Here is a 25,683-nt window from a genome sequence, read left to right as displayed (position 1 = left end):
ATCTTTCCGACAAGAGAAACTTATGATACAAATATGGGGGAGGGGCGTTCTGCTTAATCATGGTAAGGGTCTTCTGGGTAAGGGTCTCTGGTCTGCTTCAGTAATAGCTGTTGCCAGGTCTGGGGTCGTAGCTCAGTGGTAGAGTGCTTGCCTTTCGTGTGAGGCACTGGGTTCAAAGCTCAGCACCACATAAAAACAAATAAGTAAATAAAGATATTGTGTATATCTACAACTAAAAAATATTTTTTAAAAATAGCTGTTGCTGGGGCTGGGGATATAGCTCAGTCGGTAGAGTGCTTGCCTCGTAAGCCCAAGGCCCTGGGTTCAAATCCCCAGCACCGCTAAAAAAAAAAAAAAAAAAAAAAAAAAAAAAAAAAAAATAGCTGTTGCTTATTTAGCACAGGAGTCTTTTCCAGGCACATCCTTGGACCCTTCCAGCCTTCTAACAGGAAGAGTAACTATTGTAATTCTACTTATTTTTATTTTTATTTTTTTAAACATCTGAGAAAACTCCAGGAAGAAGTAACTACTTACCTAAAGTCTCCCTCCCGGTAATGACAGCGCTGGAATTCGAATTCGGATCTGACCGCTACTGATGACTCCGACCCCCACCCATCTGTGAGCGAGGCCGGTACCTGGAACAAAGGCGGAGGCCGGGGACCCACCGAGGACAGGTGAGCAGACCGCGGGGAGGGAGGGCTGAGCCCCCAGTTTCTGCAGCGGCGGGGGCTGGGCCGCGAGGCTCGGCGCGCGGGAGGCCCCAACGGAAGCTGCAGGACGAGATCCCTGACCAGGTCTGAAAGGGTTGACCGGTGGCCAAGGGACCCGTCTGGAGGGAGACCCTGCCGGGACCGGAGACCTCACGGGTGCCCCAGGCAGGGGCGGAGGTGGGCTCCTCAGGGTGGGAGCGGGAGAGCATGGAGACGCCCTCCTGCCCAAACCCGCATCCCCAGACTCAGCAGCACCCGACAGGCCCTGGGGTGCAGGGCGGGGTCTGTAGCCGGGTAGCCAGGTCAGGGCCCATCTTGGGGTCTGGAAAACAGCCCTATGGCTTTGGGACCATCGAAAGGTTGAGTCCTGGCATTCAGGGTCTGGAGGATTGTCAACAGGAAGGAACCTCTTGAGATCCCCTCAGTCAGTGGGAACAGTGGGGGCTGAGAGCTCCCGGTTATCTGGATGCTTCCTCCAGGCATCTCCCCAGGCCTACCTGGGGTGCGCTTTAGGTGGCCCCTTCTTATCGCCCATTGCAACCCGCACATTTGGGAATCAATCAAACTGTGACCCATGGCGGCTGGTGAGGTGGGTGGGCAGCCATGCAGAATTCTGGTTCCCATGCTCTTACTGACTGTGGACTCCTCCATCAGTCTTTCCCTCTCTCTGTCTCTGCTTTTCTTTTTTGATTAAAATTCCTAGGATCCTAGGGTCTGGCCTGTATCCATGCATATCTTAGACTGCATATCCTTGGAAGCACAGTTGTCCAGCACTAGTACTAAGGGCAGTTTTCTGCAGGGTCCTGGCCATAGGCTTGGGGAGGAGGACATGATCTTCATCACTGGGCAACTGTCTGGCTAGGGAGGGAGCACATGGCACTAGGTACCTTGGGTAGCCCCAGGCTGGGGAGCAAAGCACTGTGCTATGTGACATGTTGATGTGTCTCTCCCCTAGTAGTTTCCAGGAGCCATTGAGTCCTGTCAATTTTCATCCCTGATCCCCACCATTGGCCCAAGCTGGGCATGGGGCAACCAGTAAGTGCACAGTTTATCTTTGTTGATGGAACAGAAGGTGGTTGTTTTCTGGGAGGGCTGCATGGAGTGGACCAAGTGGCACTCTTCAGGGGAAGTGGAATCTGAAAGGCTTTGGAGAGCAGAGAGGGTACCCTGGGAAGGAACCCAGGCAAGGAGGCTGGGGTCTCAGGAATGACTGTCGGGTTCCATGTGTGGAGGGAGGTTTGCAGGGTGCTTGGGAACTTTATGAAAGGAACACTAGGGGGTGAGGGAGGGTGATAAGATGGAAGCATGTGTGGGGGAGGGGGAAAGCAGTATGACCTCAAGGCTGGACCCGGGGTGAGCAAGGGATGGTGGAAATAGGGACAGACAGAGGTCACTTCTAGACAGGTTGAGATGCCCTGTGTACACAGTCCCATGCAGTGATCATGACGCCTTCCTGTTGAGGTTTAGAGCTAGCAGGGCTCCTCAGCACTCTCTGGTCCGATCCACTTCATCCTTGTAGAGTGAAGGAAACTGGCCCTGAGACTGACAGGACTCATCAGTGTGAGCTGGAGAGCGGACGGAAGATGAAAGGGGTGACTTAGGGGGAGAGTATAATTCTTTAGGTGAGCAGAGAAACTAGTGACTGACAGAAAGGAGGAGAAAGTGCACCGAAACATCTTCAAGTCACTGACAGCACGGAGGAGGAACATTGTTGCCCGTTAGTATTGGTCAGCGTGTTTGGGTGTGAGGACGCAGGAGGGACCTGTACCTCTACCCTCTGCCATCAGGCTTGTTGGGCTAGAGTGCTCAGCAGCCCTCAGAGACAACCATCCCCTTGGCTGCAGCAAAAGGGTTTTCACTGGACTGTGAAGGGGCCTTAGTGCCTGGCACTGGGCACGAACATTTGCGCAGGGTACAGGGACAAGGGAAAGAGGCACCCTCATTCCCAGAGTCTCGTCTTCTGCACTCACCAAACACAGCCAAACGCAGCTCCGCTCCGGCAGGATTTTCAAGACCTTGTCCCATTTTTCTTTCACCTCCTAGTACCCTTCTCCTCCACTGCCAGGTAGCCAGGCTCATCACAGTGCCCCCGGATGACTCCCAACCCAGCCTGCCCTCTGTGTAGCAACCAGGCTGCCAGACACCCCCTCTCCTTCCCCAGTTCATCTCTCACCACCACAGGAAAACTTCCTTCCGGGCTGCTGGGCTCTGCAAAGACAGGGGAGAAAGCAGACTGGTTGAATACATGTGCCCCAAAGATGCAAATGGCTACTAGCTCCTTCTCCCACAGGGAGGTTTGAATTTTAGATGTCTGCTCTCCATCCTGTCCTTGCCCCCTGAGCACATCTTTAACCAAGCACCTGAGTCCAGAGCACTGGGCCTGGCCCTTTGATATGTATTACTTCATTTGGTCTCCCACTGGTCACACTGGGCAGGTGAGGTACACACACACACACACACATACACATATGTATATATGTGTGTATATATATATATATATATATATATATATACACACACACACACACACAATATACATACATACATATATATGTATCTATCCCCCCCCCCCCCAAATGGGGAAACCAGGGCCTAGAGAGTTTGAGTTTGAGCAAGTTCCCAGGATGACACACTTAGGGACTGGAGAGGCTGGGGCAACAGTCTCGGGCTCCTGATCAAGACTTGCCTAGCACAGCCTAGCTGCTCCTTTAGAAGAAAACTCACTGACTGATGGTAGCAAAAGAGAAGGTATTTTGGGCTGAGGGCTTCCTTGGCCGAGGGCCTTGACCTCTCTCTGGGCTTAAAGGGAACCGGGACTTCAGGAGGCTCTGTGGAGCACTGAAACTAGGAGTACACTTTTCTTTAGTGAATCTGCTCCTTTTTCAGCAGAGGCCACCTCCTGGCCCGATGGGCCCCTCCCCTGTTTCCTGTGGTCAGAAGGCCAGTCACTGAGCAAGGACACTTGGAGTTTTGGCCTCAACTGCCTCCCCCAGGTCCTCATTCTGCAATCAAAAGGCAAACAGCTGACACAGAAGAGGCTGATGGAGATGCATTTTGCTGGCAGTGGGGGGTGGGCATTCGCGGAATGGAAAAATTGCAACTGTAGAGCTGAGAGACCTTGGGAAGGTTGGGGCTGACCTCCTCACTTTGCCTGAGGAGGAAACTGGGACTGAAAATGGGCCCCCACCATGCCCAAGGCCACCCAGTGAATCAGGGCAGACAACATTTCCTGCATGTTTTAGGTCATGCGCAGAGGCCTAGAGGCTGTAAAGTTAAGCAAGGCAAAGAACTCCCCACGGACAAACCTCACCCATGCGCCATGCACAGCGCCTGCATTTCCTTCCCCCTGAGCCACGGGAGAATGTGGAGAAGTTCCACCTCTGCCTTCACTTTTCCCTTACACAGGCGATGCTGGCTTTAGAGGACAAGAACCTGAAAGGATACACCTGGGCCATAGTCCTGGTCTTGGCCTCCCTGGGCTATCTGCTCATACTGCTGGTCTCCATCTTTCCCTTCTGGGTGCGGCTCATGGATGAGGAGACCCATGATGTGTTTTTCAGTGGCCTGTTTGAGAACTGCTTCCATATCAAATGTTGGAAGCCTCGACCCTTATCCGGTAAGGAGGGCTGTGGGTAGGGATGAGGAAAGGGGAGATGGGACCAATTTGATGACTGGGTGGAGATAGGGCAGATTGGGGGCAGAGGACAAAATTTAATAAGCCCATAAAGGCATTTTCTCTGAATCTTCACTCTTTTGGGATGAGAGGAATGTAGGAGGCTGTGAAAGGGTGATAATGTCATGTTGACCTCCGGAGTAGGGGCAAATGTGTTAGGAACCAAGTTTATTTCTAGACCAGGATGCTCTATGGGGATGAGGGAAGGGTTTCTGCTCTGCTCCTCAAGGCTGACGCAGCCCCCAGTGGGGTTGAATTTCAGCTTCCCCAGTTACCATGAAGTGGCAGCCCTGCAGAGAATGGACTCAGGCCTGGGGACCACATGTGAGAGGGAATGGACACAAATAATTGAGTTTGGAGGATGAGCAAAGCACTTGAGACTATTTTTTACAAAAAAAAAAATCTTCCTCTTGATGCTGGGGATTGAACCCAGAGCCTTATGTAGACAAAGCATGCACTGTATCACTAAGCTACATCCCTAGTCCCTATAAGGAAAGAGCTGAAGGCCCCAAGGGTGTCTGTCTTGGAAAAGACATGACTCAGGGAGACCCAGGGACTAATTCCTGGGAACAGGAGAGGCCACCTGGGTTAAGATGGCTTGACGATCTTTGAGCTCTTTGACCCAAGCTTCCTCAATCTTGGTGCTACTGACATTTTGGGATGGGTAATCTTTTATATGGGGGCTCTCCTGTTTCTTGCAGGATGGGAAATAGCACTCCTGCCCTCTTCTACCCACAAGATGCCTGGAGTAACACTCACTACTTAGTCGTGACAACCAAATTGTCTCCAGGCATTGTCAAATACTTGAGGGACCAAACTTCTCCCCGTTGAGGACCACCACTGATTTAACCAAGGATGGATTCTGGAATGTCTGGGTGTTCAGCAACACCTCTGTCTTTTGTCCCACTCCCAGATGTCCATCTCTGTGTGCTCAGGGTGTTCAAACTAATTTTAGCATGGTCGAAATCATCAACAGGAGGACAAATTGCCCTGTTCCTAGACTCTACTATTTTTGGTCTGTTTTGCTTATGTTGTTAACAGGGAAATTTAATAATGCTGAGGGGGTTCCCTGTGGAGTTGAACATTTTGAGCTTGTAGAGTTCTGATTTTCTACGGGTATTTTAGCATAACCAATACAGATGTGAGTTTTCACAATTGCACATGCAACCAATTTTTACCTGGAGAGTTTGCTTTTTATGTGTTTTATTAAAACCATTGTTTTTCCCTAAATGGAAGATACATGATTTCCCTACATGATTTCATGGAACCAAAATCACATAATCATATCTGTTAAGAACTGATGAATGATTTCCATGTCTGACATTGTCAATCTGACTCCCCTTGGCCCCATGTGCTTCCATGTTGTTGGGAACAAAATGGTAAGTAAGGCCCAACCATTTGTGGGGGGCAAAGTGGTAGGGTCCCAGGCTTTGATCCCAAGGCCATGCTTTGGGATCTGAGGGTGGTGGAGGCTCCAGGGCCCCCTGTGCCAGGCTCTGAGGGTCTCTGCCTTTTGGAGGGCAGGGTCCCCAGCTCCTGCCCTGGCTCTCCCTCTCCTGCAGTCTACATCCTCCTTGGCCGGTTCTTCCTGATCTCTGCAGTTATCTTGGCCTTCCTCACCATCTTCCTCACGGTGTCTTCTGCATCTGAACTCTTCCCAAGGACTTGGAAGCACAATGTTGTGTCAGCCTCTGTCAGCTTCCTCACAGGTGTGGAACCGCCAGGCAATCCCTGTCCTTCTAGTGCCCCAGAGGGATGCAAAGGAAGTGGGTTGTTGGTTTCTGTGATGTGAAGAGAAGCGTGATTTTTTTTTTCTTTTTTTGCGGTACTGGGGATTGAACTCAGGGCCTTGTACTTGCAAGGCAAGCACTCTACCAGCTGAGCTATCTCCCCAGCCCGAGAAGCGTGATTTTTAAGGTTCCTCCTCTTTGCCTTCTGTATGAATTAATTGACCCCCCACACCTGCCCCTTTAGAGTTTATGATGTCTCTTCTTTTGGGGCTTCTTAGCACTCTACAGTTAGTTTCCTCTCTGACCCAGTTGCCTTGGGGTCATGTGTCTGGTAGGTCACCTAGCTACCCAGGAACTGTCTGTCATAGAATCTGGCAAAGAATCATAATTGAAATATCTAAAAGAACAAGCAATGTTTCTTGAATGACTGAATGTAAGAGAACTTCTTTGCCCTTTTGAACCTTTTGGCATTTGAAAAGGGTGATCAAGGCCCCACCCTGGGAAGCTCCCTGGCCGAGGGAGAAGGTAGAATACTTTCAGTGGGAAAATCCTGTTGAATTTCATCCAAAGTGTGGCACCCAGAGGGCTCAACCGGAATTGAGCCAAGGTCACAGACACCAAGGATACCGAGAAAGGGGTTTCTGTTGGTGGGAGCCCTGGGTGGTGAGGCACAGGGCTTTGCGATGAGCATGCAGAGGGGGTTTGTTGTTGGCTCAGAGTGGGACGAAGTCGCTAAGCAGGAGCCACGTGGGCTCTGCCTGATTCAGTGCGAGGAAGGCTGGGCCAAAGCAGGAAGCCCAGCCAGAGAGTAAGCGTGCCTCCCGTGATCCTGCAGGGACCTGTGCCTTCCTGGCCATGTTGCTGCACGCCCTGGAGATCCGGGATCTGAGGATGAAGCCCAGCCCGCTGCAGTTCTCCATACAGTGGCCTTACTACATCCTGGGCTTTGACATCCTTCTGTTCCTAGTGGCTGGTGAGTGTCCTGTGGCCGTGGCCCCCTCCTTGTCCTCTTGTCTGCAATTATGGGGGAGCTGCACTGTTCTAAACCATAGCCGCTAGCTACATAGCTATTTAACTTTAATTAAAAGTTAAAAATTCACTTCCTCAGTCCCAGTAGCCACTTTTCAGATTTTCAACAACCGCATGCGTCTAGTTGGCTACCACATTGGACAGTGTGGGTAGTGAGATTTCCATCTCTGCAGAAAGTTCCCATGGACAGCACTGCCTCAAACCTATCCCCAAACTTGGCCTTTTGGTTCTTATCCCTCTTGGTGCTAGAAAGAAACCTTCCAGGTGTCTGTGCTCTCCCTTACACCATCCTGGTTTCTAAGGCTCTCTATTCCTGTCTCTATCTTGAAATCTATCAATCTCGTTCTTCACTCTAACCTTTTATCTTTAAACACTATCACCACCTGGATTCTTAATCCTGTCTGATTCTGTCTCTACTCCTAATCCTTCCTCTGCTGCGTTAACCTGACCCCTGATCATATTCCATGTCTCAATTTTAAGATCTATCAAATATATAAAAGAATATTTGTAGCTAGGCATGGTGGTACACACGTCTAATCCCAGTGACTTGGGAGTCTGAGGCAGGAGGATCACAAGTTCAAGGTTTTAGCTTTTCCAGATGGTGCCCTGGGTTCGATCCCCAGCACCGCAAAAACAAGACAAAACAAAACAAAACAAAAAAACCCAAAAAACCAAAAGAGTGGGGGATGTAGCTCAGTGGTGGAGCATCCCTTCATTCAATCCCGGCACACACATATACGCTTGCATGTACACACACACACACACCCATTTATATCTATAAGATACAAGTAATTAAAAATAGAGATACCCAGTTCCCACCGTATAGTTAAGAGCTAGCCATATTTCAATGAATCCATTGTTCATAATGTAAACGATTATTTTATGTACCAATGAGAAAGAGAAATTGGTGCCAAGTGTAATTCAGAGATTTTTTTTAAAAATATTTTTTTAGAGGTTGATAGATCTTTATTTTATTCTTTTATATATATGTGGTGTTGAGAATCGACCCCAGTGCCTCACACATGCTAGGCAAGCGCTCTAACATTGAGCCACAACTCCAGCCCCCAGAGATTCTTTAATTTGTAAAACACCTTCAATTTGGAGATGTTAAAATATGAAAAAAAAATTGACTTCTCAAAATAAATGAAATGTGGTAGAACATGGCCAGTATCTCTGAAGCACCTCACCCATGACTCTTCTTGATGACATCTTCTCTCCCCTCCAGAATGAATGAGTCTGAGATTTATGCCAGTCACATTTTCTACACACATAGGTCTCCTTGACCACCGTATTATTTAGTTTTCCATGTTTTGAAACTTTATGTAAACATAATTGTACTGTATTTATTCTTTGGGAACTTGCTATGTTCAATCAATATTATGTCCCTTAGAGTCCTCTATGTTAACAAGAGTAACTGAGATTCATTAATTTTTATTGCCCTCAATATTTAATTGTATAAATATTCTACAATTTACCCACTTTCCTGTCAGTGGACAGTGAGTGTTTTCAGGTTTGTTTCCTATTGTCACTCACTGTCCTTTGAACTTTTCGAACTTATCTCCTATTGCACGTGTGCTCGACGCTCTCTAGGATATATACTAGGAATTCTTATATTGAGATTATGCATATTTTTAGGTTTTCCAGATGGTGCCAAATAGATTTCTCAAAAGCTGATAACAATTTACGTGCCTATAGGCAGGCCAAAAGAATTCCTGTTGCCCCGTCTCCTTGTCGATATTTGAAATTACCAGTTTTTTTTAACCTTTGCCAGTTTCATTGGTATAAGCAGTTATCTTATGTTATTAATGTGTGTTTCCTTGATTATTAATCAGGTTGAACATCTTTGAACAGGTTTATTGACCATTTGTCCCTTTCAAATTGATTTATCAGAGGTGTTTATATATTTTAAATATTCACCTATTATTATTATTATTATTGGTACCAGGAATTGAACCCAGGGGTGCTTAACTACTGAGCCACATCCCCAGGCCCCTTTTCAAAAAATATATTTTATATATTTTATTTAGAGACAGGGTCTCAATAACTTGCTTAGGGCCTCACTAAGTTGCTGAGGTTGGAGATCCTCCTGTCTCAGCCTCCCAAGCAGCTGGGATTACAGGTCTGTGCCACCATGCCCAGCCTTCTTTATCTAAGTCTTCAATCCATCTTGAATTGATTTATGGTGTGAAGATAGGATTGCTTTCATTTTTCAGATGAAGAGCCAGTTGTCATAGTACTATGTATCCACTACACTATCCTTTTCCTCTGATCTGCGGTGCCATTTTTTGTCAGTAATCAAGTTCTCATGTTCCACTACTCTGTCCATCCTGGTGTACAAACCATACTTTCATTATTGCTACAACTTTGAACTATTCCTGACATTATGTATCTTGATATCTTGTAGGAAAATCCTTGCGCTTGTTTTCCAAAGGTATTTAGTTATTCTTGGCATTTTTTCCTTATGTAGAAATTCAATTATCAGCTTGTTACATTTCACAAAAAAACTGTGGTTTTTTTTTTTTGAGTTACACTGAACATATATGGTCAATGTAAGGAGCACTGATCCTTTTTTCCCTCTTTTTAATAATATTGAATTATTCTATCCACAAACATGATATTTTCTTCCTATTTTCTTGGATGTTCTTTAATGAGTTCTGCAAAGTCTTATAATTTTTCCTATGGTTTGCATTTTCCCCTTTAGATATTTGTACTTCTAGTACAATGATAATAGAAGTGGCAATAGTTAAGGGGATATTTCTGATGTTTCTTTACGAGGTAAGGTGTTTGTGAACATTTTGGGTAGGCAGTCTTTTTTTTTTTTTTTTTTTTTTTTGCGGTGCTGGGGATTGAACCCAGGGCCTTGTGCTTGCGAGGCAGGCAGTCTACCAGCTGAGCTATCTTCCCAGCCCTGGGTAGGCAGTCTTTATCACTTTAATGAAGTAACCTTCTAGTCCCAGTTTGCAAAAAGTTTTGTTTTCAGTCATGGATAGATGTTAAATTTCACTGGATACGTTTTCTTTCTGTACATATTGGGGTCATTAGTTTTTCTAACTTAAGCAGTTAATCTAGAAGATAAAATTTCCAAATTCAAAATTTGTATTTCTGAAACGAACCTAACTTGTCCATTAGTTTTTATCTTTTTTGCTTTTGTTATTCAAAATCTCCCTAACATTTTCTAGTGAGATTGGTCTTGAAATTCCCTTTCTTATACTGACCTTGTGTGATGTTTGGTATAGTTTTATAAGCTCCACAAAGTGAGTTCAGTGTATTCTATCTTTTTCTAATCTCTGAATTTATGTTTAGAGTTATTTTGTTCTAGGTAAGCTTACCTATAAAAGGAACATAGTGTTTCTCTTTGAGAGAATTTTTAGCTCATGATTCAATTTCTTTAGTGATTATACAACTATTCAGGTATTTTATTTCTTTTTGAGTCTGTTTTGGTAGGTTACATATTTATACAAATTTATATATTTTATCTAAATTTTCAAATTTGTATGGTTATAAAAAAGTTTAAAAAAATTTTAATTTGTGCCGTATCTAGTTATATACTTTTTTCCACACATAATTTTTCTTTTTATTGTGAATTTTGTTAGAAGTTCACCATTTTTAAAGTCTTTTCAAAGAATCAGATTTAGCTTTGTTGAAGCATGAAGATGCTTTGTTTGTTTTCGATTTAATTAATATTTACTTTTTTGGTACCAGGTATTGAACCCAGGGGGGCGCTTAACCACTGAGCCTCATCCCCAACCCTTTTAAAATATTTTATTTAGAAACAGAGTCTGACTGGGCGTTGGGGTACATGCCTGTTCTCAGCAGGTTGGGTGGCTGAGGCAGGAGGATCAGGAGTTCAAAGCCAGCTACAGCAATGGTACCAGGAATTGAACCCAGGGGTGCAACTCATTGAGACCCTGTCTCTAAATAAAATATAAAAAAAGACTGGGAATGTGACTCAGTGGTTGAGTGCCCTGAGTTCAATTCCCAGTACAAAAAAAAAAGAAAGAAAGAAAGAACAGGGTCTGGCTGAGTTGCTTAGGGCCTTAAGTTGCTGAGGCTGGTTTTGAATTCGAGATCCTCCTGCCTCAGTCTCCCAAGCCGTGGTATTACGCTTCCATATGTGCCATGGTGCCTGGCTAATATTTGCTCTTATTTTGAATGTTCCTCCATTCTACTGTCTTTGGGATATTCTTTTTTCCAGCTTATTTTTGTCCTTGAGTCTTTTTGCGCACAGCATCTAGTCACTGGTAAATCTAATTTAACATATGCAAAGTCCTAAGAAGGGTGTATTTTAGCCAACTTTTTCACCACTCTGACCTCTTTTCCCAACTTCTCAAATCAGGTCTATATTTGTTGACTATTTCTTCTTTTTCTAAACAGGCAGTTAAAACTTTAATTTCTCCTAAAAATTACCTTTGTCTACATCTTCCATTGTGTGTAATATTTTAGTTATTGTTCTATTTAAAATATTTTCTAGCTCCCTTTATGATACGTGCTTTGATTCATGATCATTTTAAAGTATACTTTTAAATTTCCAAATGTAATTTTTTTTGTGTCATTGTTGATTATTCTTTTTTTTTTTATTAGAGCTTTATAGTTATGCATAGTAGCTAGGTTCATCCAGACAGGAGCATATATGCATGGAATTAGAATTCAGTTCAAGGTCTCCCCCTTTCCCTCTATCCTCCTCTGCTTCCTCCACTCTACTAGACTTCCTTTTGCTTGGCTATCCATTAATATTTGATTGCTTCTTTTTACTTATATATAAAGGTGAAATTGCCTGTGGTATACTTATATATGCACATGACATGACTTTTTTTTTTTTTTTTTTGCGGTACTGGGGAATCGAACTCAGGGCCTTGTGCTTACGAGGTAAGCACTCTACCACCTGAGCTATCTCCCCAGCCCCCATGACATGACTTTTAAAGGATTCATTCAGCACTACTTCCCCATTCTTGTTTTTTGCAGTGCTGGGGATTGAACGCAGGGCCTTGTGCTTGACACGCAAGCACTCTACCAACTGAGCTATATCCCCAGCCTCTTCTCTCCCTCTTGATCTCCTTCTTCTACATGACTGATCTTTCCTAGATCTTTATGGCATCCCATCTTTCCCTCCTCCTTTCCTTTATTTTACTCTAGCTTCCACGTATGAGAGAAAACATTGGACTTCTGAGTTTCTGAGTCTCACTTATTTCCCTTAGCATTATGTTCTCCATTCCCATCCATTTGCCAGCAAATGCCATAATTTCATGTGTTGGTTATTCTTAACTCCACTTTGGTCACAAAATGTGGACTGTGTAATCCTGCACCTTTGAATTTATTGAGACTTATTTTGTAGTCTATTTTGAAATCCATTTCCACAAACATTAAATGTAAACTTTTGCTGGCTGTGGTTGTGCATGCCTGTCATTTCAGCAACTTGGGAGGCTGAGGCAGGAGGGTCACAAGTTCGAGGCCAGCCTCAGTAACTTTGTGAGTACCTAAGCAACTTAGGCCCTGTCTCAAAAAAAAAAGTAACAAGGACTGGAGAGGTGGGTCAGAGGTAGAGCACCTCCGGGTTCAATTCCCAGTACCATAAAAAATTCATCTGTTTTCTTAACTAGAAGTGATATTTTTCCATAAATCTTGTCATTTTACTCTCTTGTTCCTTACATATGTGTAAATACATTTACATAAATTATCGCACTCCCTGCCCGCAGAGAGATAAGACACAGGCCTGGTTCTTTTGAGCTCTTTATTTTGCGCGCTTCTTCCTCATAGTTCTTTCTTTGGTTCTCCCTCTTTGTGGAACTTACACTCCAATATATACAGTACTTGTAACCAATCAGCATTTTCGCACGAGGGGAGAGCATTCACAGATACAGGCAGCGAAGGCAGGCATATAGTGGACCTGTACTGTCCATCAGGGAGCTTAGCCAATCCCTGGAACTTCCTCAAAATAATGTCAGTTGTTTGTGCAAAAGTTAACTGCTCTGGCTCACTGCCAGGCGCCATCTTAGCCTTGCCACACCTAGGGCCAGGGGTCCGGCCGAAACCCCGACAGTTCCCCCTTTTCTCTTTTAAAAAGAAAAGGAAAGCTCGGGACCGTGCCTGTCTTAGGCGGAGTGGTCAACCACCGTCCTTACCCGTCATCGGATAACTGTAGAGCATGCTACAGCTCCTGTCTTAGGTCGGTACAGTGGTCACCTCCTTCCTTACCCGTCTGGCTAGCGATCCAGCCTCATGAGCCATACTTGTGGGGAACTGCCGGCCTCTAGGGCAGCTATGGCCTGATGGAAGATGATACGATCTCTAACTTGATCTCGGCGCATGCGCATGATAAGGCGTGTGAGGAAGATAACAGTAATAACCATGAACATACAAAAGGCTCCCATACCTGCCCATTGCTTACAAAGCTGAAAGAGGAGGATAGCCAACTTAGCACTTCGGACATAGGGGCTACATTAACTCTAGTAGCATTGAGACTAACAATTTGAGATCTAAGAATAGCAGTAAGATTATCAAATTCGTAAGACCAGTTTGTTTGTAGCTGAGCAGACAAGATTCTAGACAAGTTTGCTGCATAGCTGAAGTTATGGTAAGCTACAGGTGTAACGCACAGTCCCGCCAGATGATAAATACATCCCACGTTTAACAGTTCCTGTAAAATGTCCATTTGTTCTTGAAGTAAGTCCACTCGCTGGTTCATAAGGAGTATGCCTGCTGTTAGATGTTGGTTTAGGGTCTCTTTAGTCTGTAAGGCTGCAGCTATATTTTCGGCCAAGTGATTGACTGCTGTTGCTGTAGGTATGGCAGTTGCTAGTGCTGCTGTTGCAGAAACCACTATTGCAGTGACCATAGCCGCTGTGATGTCAAATTCTCTCCTGTTTCTTGATAGTAACACTGGCAATTTTGCATCTGTAACAGAGACTGGGACTGGTAGGAAGGTAGGAACACACATTAAGTCTGCCAGCAGGAACCTAGAAGCATTTTAACATTGAGAGATAGCACAAATCTGAAGTACAATTGAGAGAAGCAGTTGTTTTGTTACATAGTTGAACTGTTCCTCCTAAGAGACTAAAAAGAGGTAGTAAGTTAGTTTATTCCGTGGAAACACACAAACTGAGCCGCAGCTCCAGTAAAGCACCGGGTTACTCTTATTACCCAGAGTTAAAAAAAACCCCAAACAAAGAGACAAAGAGAAAGTTTATCTTTAGGGGACCTGAAGGTCTCCTCTATTCCCCCTTTTTGTTTATAAAGAACATTTTTGAGGGTGAGATGTGTATGTTCAACAATACCTTGTTTTTGTGGGTTATAAGGTACATCTGTGGTTAGAGTTATTTTAATTTTAGTGAGGAATTGGTTCTTACCAATTTTAGTTTTTAAAGAAAAATTTAGACTTTATAACGTAGTACAAATTTTTAACAGTTGCTTAACCATAATTGTATAAACCCCTATTTTTAATAAAACTTAAGAGACACAAAGTTAAGAATGAATTGGTGTTTCTAAGAAATCCTTGTCATTTTACCATGTCATTTTACCATATAGATTAAACTTTGGCTTATATCAGAACATTAGTATTTCACCTTAGGAAAAACCTTAAATAGCTTTAGCTGTTTTACATACACACAACCAACTTAGTTACACACAGACTTGTTGAAACTTGCCCTTTGTTACACACAGACTTTTTTATCCAGAAACATTTTCTTTTCCTTTTTATTAAATACATTTTTAAACCCAGAACCTTTTATTTTCTCTTCCCTATTTGTTGACCCCTTTTTGTTCACATTCTGAAACAACTCTTATGAAATTTCTGAATTTAGATAAATCACCCTATTTTAATAAGATTAAATATTTTGTTGTTTATAGTACTCTTAATTGAAACACAGTTGAAACTTTTGGGACCCTTTATATATAGAATTCCACTTGTTAGGATATAACTCTTAGTAACCTTGTTTTTAGTTTAGTGATGACACAAAGCAAGTTTAAACCCTTTTATTTACCAACCTATGAAAACACCAATAATGTTTAAGTATGATACCCCATGGAATTTGAGGAGTTAAGAGTACTTGATGTTATTTAACAATTAGCATTTTAACTTTGTAAATTAACCAGACGTCTCTACAAACACATTTGAGTAATCCCATACATGTTAACTCCAATTTATTTATTTTATAAAAACCAAGATATCAGACAAGTGTCCTGAACAGGATCCGTTGCCTCTTTCCTGCTGAAGAAAAGTCCTAGAAGCAATTGATATTAGACATTGTTTAACATTAACATTTCATTAGTTTGACCACCTGGAGACTTGTAAGTTATTTTTAAAAATATTTTACTTTTATTAGTTTACCCAATTTAAATTGAACCCTTTTAAATCACGTGAATAAAAGTATTTGGATCCATTTTTAAATTTTAATTTTGAGAGCGCTCAGTTTTGATGCAGATAAGACATAACACCAGACAGTACGACATACAAATAACACAAAATCAAAGGCCTTGTAATTTATAGGTGAATGTTCATTGCAATGAAACAGCTGTTCAAAAACTTCAGTTGAATAAAAAATAGAACTGATCAAAAAGAAAAAAAAATCATTAACCTAGGTATGCAGGATCAAAATTATGAGCTCAAAAATACAGCATTAAAGAAAAAAAACAAAACCAAACAAGAATCCTGAAGAATAAGTCAGTTTTATGCAGCGGCCCAGGAATTTAAAACGGACACTTTTTTTCTTCTTTTCTTCTTATCTTTAGGTTACCCCCCTTTTCTCCTTGAGACTTTACATTCCAATGTGGCAGGGGGAGGGAGGATCACCCAGGACTTTTTAACCCTTTTTTTCCTGGTTGAGAAATCAGGTTAGGTTTGAATGCAGAAAATCACAAAACATTATTTTTTACTACTTTTAAGGAATGGAGCTGCTGAGCTCTCTGCCTAGGGGGACCCTCTCCTAAACTGATTTCCCTCTTTCTAACAAGTTGTTCCTTACACCCACTTTCATTTTTATTTTTGTTTGTCCCTGATCTTATTGACGCCCTTTTTGATGTTTTAGACCTTTTCTCTTATATTTTCTCCAAAACCTGACTGCCCTCAGTCAGAGGCTCCACAAAAGAGTGTTTTTTTTAACTATTGCCCACAGGTCTCGAGTCTTCACCGGTGTCAATGTCATCATTAATAGGGTGCTTAGACTGCATTGTTAGCTTCCCAAATGTCCTTTCTAGCTCCTCCCCTGAAAGTTCCTCTTTTGAATCTTCCCCTTCTGAGTTATTATTTCTTTCTGAGTTCTGAGAACAGAACCGTTTCTCTTTAATCTCTTCTAAAACCTGACTTCCCTCTTCCAGGGGTCCCTTTAGATTTTGTTTATCTTTATGTTGTAAGCAAGATTTAATCAGGGACCAAATGGCTAAAGTTCCAACAGGTAACAGCTTTTGCTTTTTTGTTATGCGTAGATCCTCTCCCAGGTGCTTCCACTGAGGAATATATTTAACAACCCTTTATCTAAAAACCACGGAGAGACCTTTTTTATGGTATCAAGGAATGCTCAAGCTGTTCTGCCTTCAGCGGCATTCCGTGATTCCCCAACAACTCCCTAAGAGGCTGCTTCATTCCAGTCCCAGACAGTTCTGTTCCTATGATTAAATCTTACAGCACTAAGAGCTCCAAGCACACAAACAAGCCACACAACAAACACAAAAATAACACACACCACACAAACAATCTGGTACCACTGCATCTATCTATGAAGTTTTAATTTTTTTTTTTTTTTTCTGGGTTCTTTACCCTTCACTGCCGGCTACCAATGACGGACTCAAGGTCATAAATGAACTACCAATGACGGACTCAAGGTCATAAATGAAATACCAATGACGGACTCAAGGTCATAAATGAACTACCAATGACGGACTCAAGGTCATAAATGAAAATAAATAATTACCTCTTACTTTATCTGTAGATTCCCGGGTTTCGGCGCCACCTATCGCACTCCCTGCCCGCAGAGAGATAAGACACAGGCCTGGTTCTTTTGAGCTCTTTATTTTGCGCGCTTCTTCCTCATAGTTCTTTCTTTGTTCTCCCTCTTTGTGGAACTTACACTCCAATATATACAGTACTTGTAACCAATCAGCATTTTCGCACGAGGGGAGAGCATTCACAGATACAGGCAGCGAAGGCAGGCATATAGTGGACCTGTACTGTCCATCAGGGAGCTTAGCCAATCCCTGGAACTTCCTCAAAATAATGTCAGTTGTTTGTGCAAAAGTTAACTGCTCTGGCTCACTGCCAGGCGCCATCTTAGCCTTGCCACACCTAGGGCCAGGGGTCCGGCCGAAACCCCGACAATAAATTTTTTATCATAAATGTAAAACATACTTATTTTACATTCTGCATCTCATAAATTTACTAACTGAATTATTTGCAGGTCTGAGTCTGCTTTCTACCATTTCTGCAGCCTCTTGTGGTAGTGTCTTGTTTAAGGGGTCTGTGTATGTGTGTTCTTCCCACTGTGAATTCATTCCCATAGAATTTTATCTGTGGAGTCTTTGACACCTGAATTTAAAGTGTTTCTTCCCCAGAGATTTGTAGTTGATTCTGCCTGGTGCTTGGGTTTGTAAACAGCCTACGATCACAAACAAAATCCTTAGGTATTGTGAACTTAGCTGCAGATCCACATAATAACCAGCCTGTGTTCATGTGTTCTCAGTCAATGTGGGTCACTTTGGAGTTCCAACTTAATATAGTAGATGCTTAGAGTCCCTATTTTGAGTAGGCCCTGGTTTTTTTTCTTCTTCCTGTTTTCTATCCTCAAATGGCCAACAGAATGAAAACTCATGGTCACCTGAGTTGGGTGCGTATCTCCAAAATGTAGCTGAATGTGTGCTTAACTATCTTTCACTTTGGTGGTTTATTTAAAAATAAGTTTTTAAAGTAATATTTTATTTAGAATTTTTGCTGTTTTTAGCAGGAGAGTATCTGGTCTGCTCTAATGAAAAAATAAAATATGTCTTTTACCTTAACCTTAATACCACATTTATTACTTGTGTAAGAGCTCTCCATTTGTTCTTTCCCCCCTCCCCCTCCTTCTCCTCCTCCTTCTCCTTCTCCTCCTCCTCCTTCTTTTCTTCTTTCTTCTTGAAACCGGGGCTTCATGCATGCTAGGAAGCCCTCTACCACTGAGCTAAACCCCAACTGCTCCATTTATTCTTATGGTCATGGATTGTCCTTGTCCTCTCTTTTACTTTCTTCAGGCTCTTGAATTAGAAAACAAGAGCCTGGGTTTTCTGGTGGGTCTTCCCCTCTCTAAAGCTTCTTTGTTCACATTTTATTGGTAGACAATTGCTGTGATGCTGTTCAGCTCTGGCCATGGTCCTGTTTTTTTTTTTTTTTTTTGCAGTGCTAGGGATTGAACCCAGGGCCTCCTGCTTGTGAGGCAAGCACTCTACCAACTGAGCTATATCCCCAGCCCAGGTCCTGTGATTTTTATCCACCTGTTTGTGTTCCTTGTCTTACGACACCTTCTGTTTCCCCTTCTGTCTCTGTAATACTCTTTTGGAGGGGAGGACCATGGAGGGGAGGACCATGGAGGGGAGATCCAAGGACTCACATTACAGGAGGGAACTCCTGACCTCCAGTCTACAGCACAGAGCCTGACATTTTCTGTCTCTGATCTGACTCATGTTTTTGCTGCTACCTAGGTGCCATCTGCCTTTCTCAAGGAAAAATCTGCCTTAGATGTCGCTTGTTGTCCATTTACCAGAGTACTGATGATGTCCAGGGGACCCCACACTTGGAGAAGCTGGAGAACTTGGGAGGAAAACTGAGCTGGGTACAAAAGGAGACACGGCTGCGGGAAGAAACAGTTATCTAGCCCTGGATGTGGTCTCTCTACCCTTCTGGAAGCCGCGTGAGTGAAGCCTGCAGGTGTATGCAGCTCCTCCTCCTCCGCTAGTCTCCACTGCCTTTGAGGAGTTTCTTAAGCATCAAGCCAACCTTCTGTGCCCTGGTCCTCACAGACAGTCTATCTTGCTGGTGTCTGAAATCTGTTAAAAATTCTTTGAACTCTTCTAAGATTCCGGAGTGATTATTATTACTTTTTTTTTTTTTTTTGCAGGTGTTTTAAATAAGTGAAAGGGTAATTTTTTGATCCATACCTCAAAAACCAAGCCTAGAGTCCAGGAGGGGAAGAATATCACAAGATGAGCAAGTGAAGTGGGGTTTTAGTAGAACAAAAACCTTCCAGACTAAAACTGCAGGAGAAGTTGTTTGAGTGGATGACATTATAAAAAGTGACATCCTGGATAAAACTGTGACTCAGTGCAAAAAATTTTTCTTAAATATATGTTTGGGGGAAGGGTTGAGTCTGGTTGAAGGTAAAATCTTCCCCAAGATTGAGCTCCTGAGATTGGAAGCCTGAGCACAGGAAAGTGAGCCCCCAGCATACGGGCACTTTCTCCCTCCTTCCTGGGTTCAGATTGGGCCTCTTGACTGTGGCCAGGCTGCAAATCTCTTTCTTATTGGTATGAATTTGAGGGACATTAAATATATTGACATTCTTCAAGCATATCTCATTCATTGAATGTTGGTGCTTTTCTGAGTGCCCATCTCTGATTCCAGTGTCCTTCATCATTCCTTCCATCTTGGGAAAATCCTGTTCATCTCCACAATCCCAACTGAAACGTCACCCATTCTTAACACCTAATACAACCCTCCTGTCAAAACCAGGACTAAATGCTTCTTTATTTCTTTTTGCAGATACTTCGGTATGCTTTTCTTCCAGAATGCTTTTATTACAGATAAGACATTACAGTTAGAAAGTTAAAGGTACACAGTTATGCTTCCTCTTCTGATATCATAGAGTAATTTGGAAAAGGCTAATGCTGCTCTCAAGAATGAGAGAGTAGGTTGATAAAATATAAATGCACACAAAAATAACAATAAGAAAGAAAAAAATTAATTTAGCTACATTAAGGTCTTGCTTAAGGCTAATTAAAATTTAGAACTTTCTTTTCATCAAAAGGCAAACTTAAGAGAGTGAAAAGGTAAGCCATGAAGTGGCAGAAGATATTAGCAATACATATATCTGGCAATGGACCCCCAGTCAAACGACATAAGGAACACCACAGTAAGGAAAAGATACAACTGAATAAAAAATGGGCAAAAGAGGTGGTGCACACCTGTAATCCCAGCGGCTCTGGAGGCTGAGGTAGGAGGATCTGCAAGTTCAAAGCCAGCCTCAGCAATTTAGTGAGGCACTTAGCAACTCAGTGAGACCCTGTCTCTAAATAAAATATTAAAAAGGTCTGGGGATGTGGCTCAGTGGTTGAGTGTCCCTAAGGTTGAGTGTTCAATCCCTGGTACAAAAAAAAAAAAAGACAAAAACAAAAAGCTTAAATAGATTTTTCTGGGAAAAGAAAATATGAATATAGATATGAATATAGAAAATAGGCATATAAAATGTTTAATTCCATTGATCATTAGGGAAACCCAAATTAAAACTACCATATCATAACACTACACACAAAAATCATTAAAAAAAAAAAAAAGCTGGGCATGGTGTTGCACACCTGTAATTCCAGCTGCTAAGGAGGCTGAGGCAGGAGGACCACAAGTTGAAGACCAGCCTCAGCAAGTTAGTGAGACCCTATTTCAAAATAAAAAATAAAGAAGGACTGGGGATGTTGCTCAATGGTAGAGTCCTTCTGGGTTCAATCACTAGTGCCATTAAAAAAGAAAAAAAAGGGGCTGGGGAGATAGTTCAGTTGGTAGAGTGCTTGCCTTGCAAGCACAAGGCCCTCGGTTCGATCCCCAGCACCGCAAAAAAAGAAAAAAAAAAAGAAAAGTCACTTAAGAGAACAAAGACCCAAATGTGGAACAGCTAGAATTTATACACATGGCTGGTGAGAGTACAGCAGTACAGTTGTACCACCACACAGCTCCACAACCCTCCTTGTCGATCACTCAGTGGAAGTGTGCATATGTACTCACCCAATGACATGCACAGCCGCACCATTCCCAATAACCGCAGACTTGAAGTAACCCAAATTCTATAGAATGGAGTAGTATATTTTGATGTACTCATACAATAAGATACTATGCAGTAGTTAGAGTGAAAGAATAAGCTGTAATAGATGGCATCAACCAGACTGAGCACAACAATGAACCACATGATTGATTTTCTGTTTTTTTAAAGACTATTTTTTTATGTGGTGCTGAGGATCGAACCCAGGGCCTCAAACATGCCAGGCAAATGCTCTACCAATGAGCCACAACCCTAGCCCACAGGTGATTTTCAAATGAAAGAATAACCAATAAACATGGAGACCCAATTGAGTGATTCCATTGTATTTAGTAGGAGTTCTCCAAGAGAATAGGCAAGAGGGTAGGCAGAGTGCCAAGGAGGCAGTATCAAAGACACCTTAGTTGTGACAGAGGAATTAAAAAGGAAGATATATATATATATGTATATAAAGAGGCCAAATTTTTATTTGTTCTATCGAGTTACACATAACAGCAGAATGGGTTTTGATTCATTGTACACAAATGGAGTACAACTTTTCATTTCTCTGGTTGTGCACGATGTAGAGTCACACCATTCATACAATCAAACATGTACATTATTAGATATGGAAAATAAAAAGCCCCCAAGATAATGTGGCCTGGGAAAAAGAAGGCCACGCACCGACACCCTTCATCTCCCGAGACAAAGGTTTTCCAGATGCCGACTACAGATGGGGAGGAAGTGTTTATCACCCCTAAAGTGAGCGTCCCTAGAGGGCATTCATCCTCTTCAAAAGCAGATCCTCTCCAGACACTATCTGCAGACACTTGACCCAGAAAATCAAATTCCTAAGCCATCACTGATTGATGGAACAGACCCCAAATTTCTCTGAGTGCCTAAGAAAACCAATGTGCTCACTAGCCCACCCCTCAAGATAACCTATATAGACCCAGTCCCTTTCTTTGTTTGAGTAAACGGAAGAGGAAGGGGCTAAGATCAACACCAAAAGTAGTAGAAGACAGGAAATCAATGAAATTGAAATAGAAACAAACAATTAAAAAAATTGACAAAACCAAAAGTAGATTCTTTGAAAAAGTAAACAAAATTGATAAACCCTTAGTCACACTAATGAAGAGTAGGAGAGAGAAAACTCAAATTGTTAGAATTCTTGATGAAAAAGGAAATATCACGACAGACACCATTGAAATACATAATATAATTAGAAGCTACTTTGAAAATCTATACTCCAACAAAATAGAAAATCTTGAAGACATTGACAAATTTTTAGAGACATATGATCCACCCAAACTGAATCAGGAGGACATACATAATTTAAACAGATCAATTTCAAGCAATGAAATAGAAGAAGCCATCAAAAGCCTACTAAGCAAGAAAGACCTGGGACCAGATGGATTCTCAGCTGAGTTCTACAAGACCTTCAAAGAAGAACTAATACCAATACTCCTCAAAATATTCCAGGAAATAGAAAAGGAGGGAACTCTTCCAAATTCATTCAACGAAGCTAATATCATTCTGATACCAAAACCAGACAGACACATTGAGGAAAGAAAACTTCAGACCAATATCCCTGATGAACATAGACACAAACTTGTGGTGAACTGCATACAAAAACACATTAAAAAAATAGTGCACCATGATCAAGAGGGGTTTATCCCAGGGATGCAAGGTCGGTTCAGCATCTGGAAATCAATAAATGAAATTTGTCACATCAATAGACTTCAAGTTAAGAATCATATGATTATTTCAATAGATGCTGAAAATCATTTGATAAAATACAGCATCCTTTCATGCTCAAAACACTAGAAAAAATAGGGATAGTAGGAACATTCCTCAACATGGTAAAGGCCATCTATGCTAAACCCACAGCTGACATCATTCTAAGTGGAGAAAAACTGAAAGCAATCCCCTAAAAACTGGAACAAGACCGGGATGCCCTTTTTCACCACTTCTATTCAACATTGTCCTTGAAATTCTAGCAAGAGCAATCAGACAGATCAAAGAAATTAAAGGGATACGAATAGGAAAAGAAGAACTCAAGCAATCACTGCGAATGACATGATTCTATATTTAGAGAATCCAAAAAACTTCACCAGAAAACTTCTAGAACTAATAAATGAATTCAACAAAGTAGTAGGATATAAAATCAACACTCATAAATCTAAGACATTTCTATTCATAAGTGATGAATCCTCTGAAAGAGAAATTAGGAAAACTACTCCATTCACAATAGCTTCAAAGAAAAAAAAAAAAAAACTTGGGAATCAATCTAACAAAAGAAGTGAAAGACCTCTACAATGAGAACTACAGAATACTAAAGAAAAAAATTGAAGAAAACCTTAGAGGATGGAAAGATCTCCTATAGAGAGCTCTAAGATGGCGACTGGCGTTGGGCCAAGAGGTGGCGCATAATTAGTGTTAACATGGCATGATCTACCTTTGCCTGATTGGTTGATGTCTCTTCTGTGCTAGTGGTCAACAGATGTTCCTCATTCTTTCTTAATTGTTACCCTGGCGCATGCTCCAACCGTGCTACTTAATCCTAAACTGATTGGCTGCCTTAGTGTATATAAGGCATTCTCTTCACCCAGGAGGAGGACTAAGAAATGCACCTATAGGGAGCACCTTTGATACACACCTCTAGAGTACACCTCTGAATGCACCTCTAAGATGCAACTCTAAGAAGAAGCAGCAGACCTCTAAGAAGTAGCCTCTCTGAAAGCGATAGCCTCTCTGAAAGCGTAGGACCTCTAAAAGCAAGCAAGCCTCTCTTTCTCTATAAACTAGTAAGCAAGCAAACAAGCAGCCTAGATAATAGAAGTAGTTCATTCCCAGTCTGCCTCCAATAAATTCCCGCGGGATTGTTGCTGCGGGTGGCAACAATCTCCCATGTTCTTGGATAGGCAGAATTAATATTGTCAAAATGGCCATACTACCAAAGGTGCTGTACAGATTCAATGCAATTCCAATTGAAATTCCAATGATGTTCCTCATAGAAATAGAGAGAAATCATGAAATTCATCTGGAAGAATAAGAGACCCAAAATAGCCAAAGAAATCTTGAGCAGGAAAAGCGAAGCAGGTGGTATCACAATACCAGACCTTCAACTATACTACAGAGCAATAGTAAGAAAAATGGCATGGTATTGGCACCAAAATGGACAGGCAGATCAATGGTACAGAATAGAAGACACAGAGACAAACCCACATAAATACAGTTATTTCATACTAGACAAAGGTGCCAAAAACATACAATGGAAAAAAATAGCCTCTTCAACAAATGGTGCTGGGAAAACTGGGAATCCATATGCAGTAAAATGAAATTTAACTCCTATCTCTCATCCTGCACAAAACTCAACTCAAAATGAATCAAGGACCTAGGAATTAGACCAGAGAGCTTGCACCCATCTAGATGTCCTTCAATAGATGAATGGATAAAGAAATTATGTTATATATACACAATGGAATATTGTTCATTCATAAAGAAGAATAAAACTATGGCATTTGCAGGTAAATGGATGGAATTGGAGAATATCATGCTAAGTGAAATAAGCCAATTCCAGAAAACCAAAGGCCAAATGTTTTCCCTGATTAAGTGGATGATGATACATAATTGGGCTGGGGGAGTAAGAGAAGAATGGAGGAACTTTGGACTGTGTAGAGGGAAATGGGGGCGGGGAAGGGGGTAGGAAAGATAGTGGAATGAGACATCTTTACATGTATGATTACACAAATGGTGTGACTCTACATCCTGTACAACCATAGAAACAAAAAGTTGTACCCAATTTGTGTACAATGAATCAAAATGCAGTCTGTAAAAGTAAAAAATATATAAAAAAATGCCAAGTTGTGGGCTAAAGTCTTTAATACCGAGGCTTTGGGGGACACTATCTTACATACTAGGGTGGCGTAAATAGAATTACCCTGTGTAGTTTTGTGCTAAGACAAGAAAGTATTCTTTCTTTTTCTTTTTTGGTACTGGGGATTGAACCCACACTGAGCTACGTTTCTAGCCCTTCTTATTATTTTAATTTTGAGACAGGGTCTTGCTAAATTTCTGATGTTGGCCTCAAACTTGCGATCCTCCCACCTCAGCCTCTCAAGTCACTGGGATTACAGGCATGGGCCACAGTGCCCAAATAACAAGTAAATATTCTTTTTTAAAAAAAAATATATATTTTTTAGTTGTCCTTGGATCTTTTATTTTTTATTTATTTATATATGGTGCTGAATATTGAACCCAGGGCCTTGCACGTGCCAAGCAAGCACTGTACCACTGAGCCACAACTCCAGCCCCATGAAATATTCTTATTTTTACCATTTATTTATTTATTTATTTATTTGCAGTACTGGGAGTTGAACCCAGGGCCTTGTGCTTGCGAGGCAAGCACTCTACCAACTGAGCTATATCCCCAGCCCATTTTTACCTTTTATTATATCTACATTAGCTAGGTGTACATATTACAGTATTGATACATGTATCAGATACACTTTCAGTTTCTTGTTTTTGATACTTTATACCTTAGTGATCTTGGTGCTTCCTTTTTATAGCTGTATATTGAG

At 42.0% G+C, this 25,683-nt stretch overlaps 1 protein-coding gene across 3 annotated transcripts in view; it reads left to right on the top strand.

Moving 5' to 3' along the window:
* Window positions 1-19,310, top strand: part of LOC124969861 (zinc finger protein 655) — a 50,182-nt gene extending 30,872 nt beyond the window's left edge. The window contains exons 2-8 of one of the 3 annotated variants that reach the window (XM_047532842.1): window positions 517-674; window positions 1,666-1,745; window positions 4,116-4,326; window positions 5,946-6,092; window positions 6,949-7,086; window positions 18,801-19,009; window positions 19,217-19,310. In XM_047532842.1, the coding sequence (XP_047388798.1) occupies window positions 1,734-1,745; window positions 4,116-4,326; window positions 5,946-6,092; window positions 6,949-7,086; window positions 18,801-18,973 (681 nt within the window). In that variant the 5' untranslated portion in view covers window positions 517-674; window positions 1,666-1,733 and the 3' untranslated portion in view covers window positions 18,974-19,009; window positions 19,217-19,310. Of the gene's footprint in view, window positions 1-516; window positions 675-1,665; window positions 1,746-4,115; window positions 4,327-5,945; window positions 6,093-6,948; window positions 7,087-18,800; window positions 19,162-19,216 lie in introns of those variants that run through there. The other 2 variants (XM_047532841.1, XM_047532843.1) reach the window with 2 other exon arrangements.
* Window positions 19,311-25,683: the final 6,373 nt, after the last annotated feature.

The sequence above is a fragment of the Sciurus carolinensis genome, chromosome 18 (genome assembly GCF_902686445.1).
Source record: "Sciurus carolinensis chromosome 18, mSciCar1.2, whole genome shotgun sequence".
Classification (NCBI taxonomy): Eukaryota; Metazoa; Chordata; class Mammalia; order Rodentia; family Sciuridae; genus Sciurus; species Sciurus carolinensis.
The sequence above is the reverse complement of the archived record's forward strand: the minus strand, read 5'-3'. Positions and strand labels throughout refer to the sequence as shown.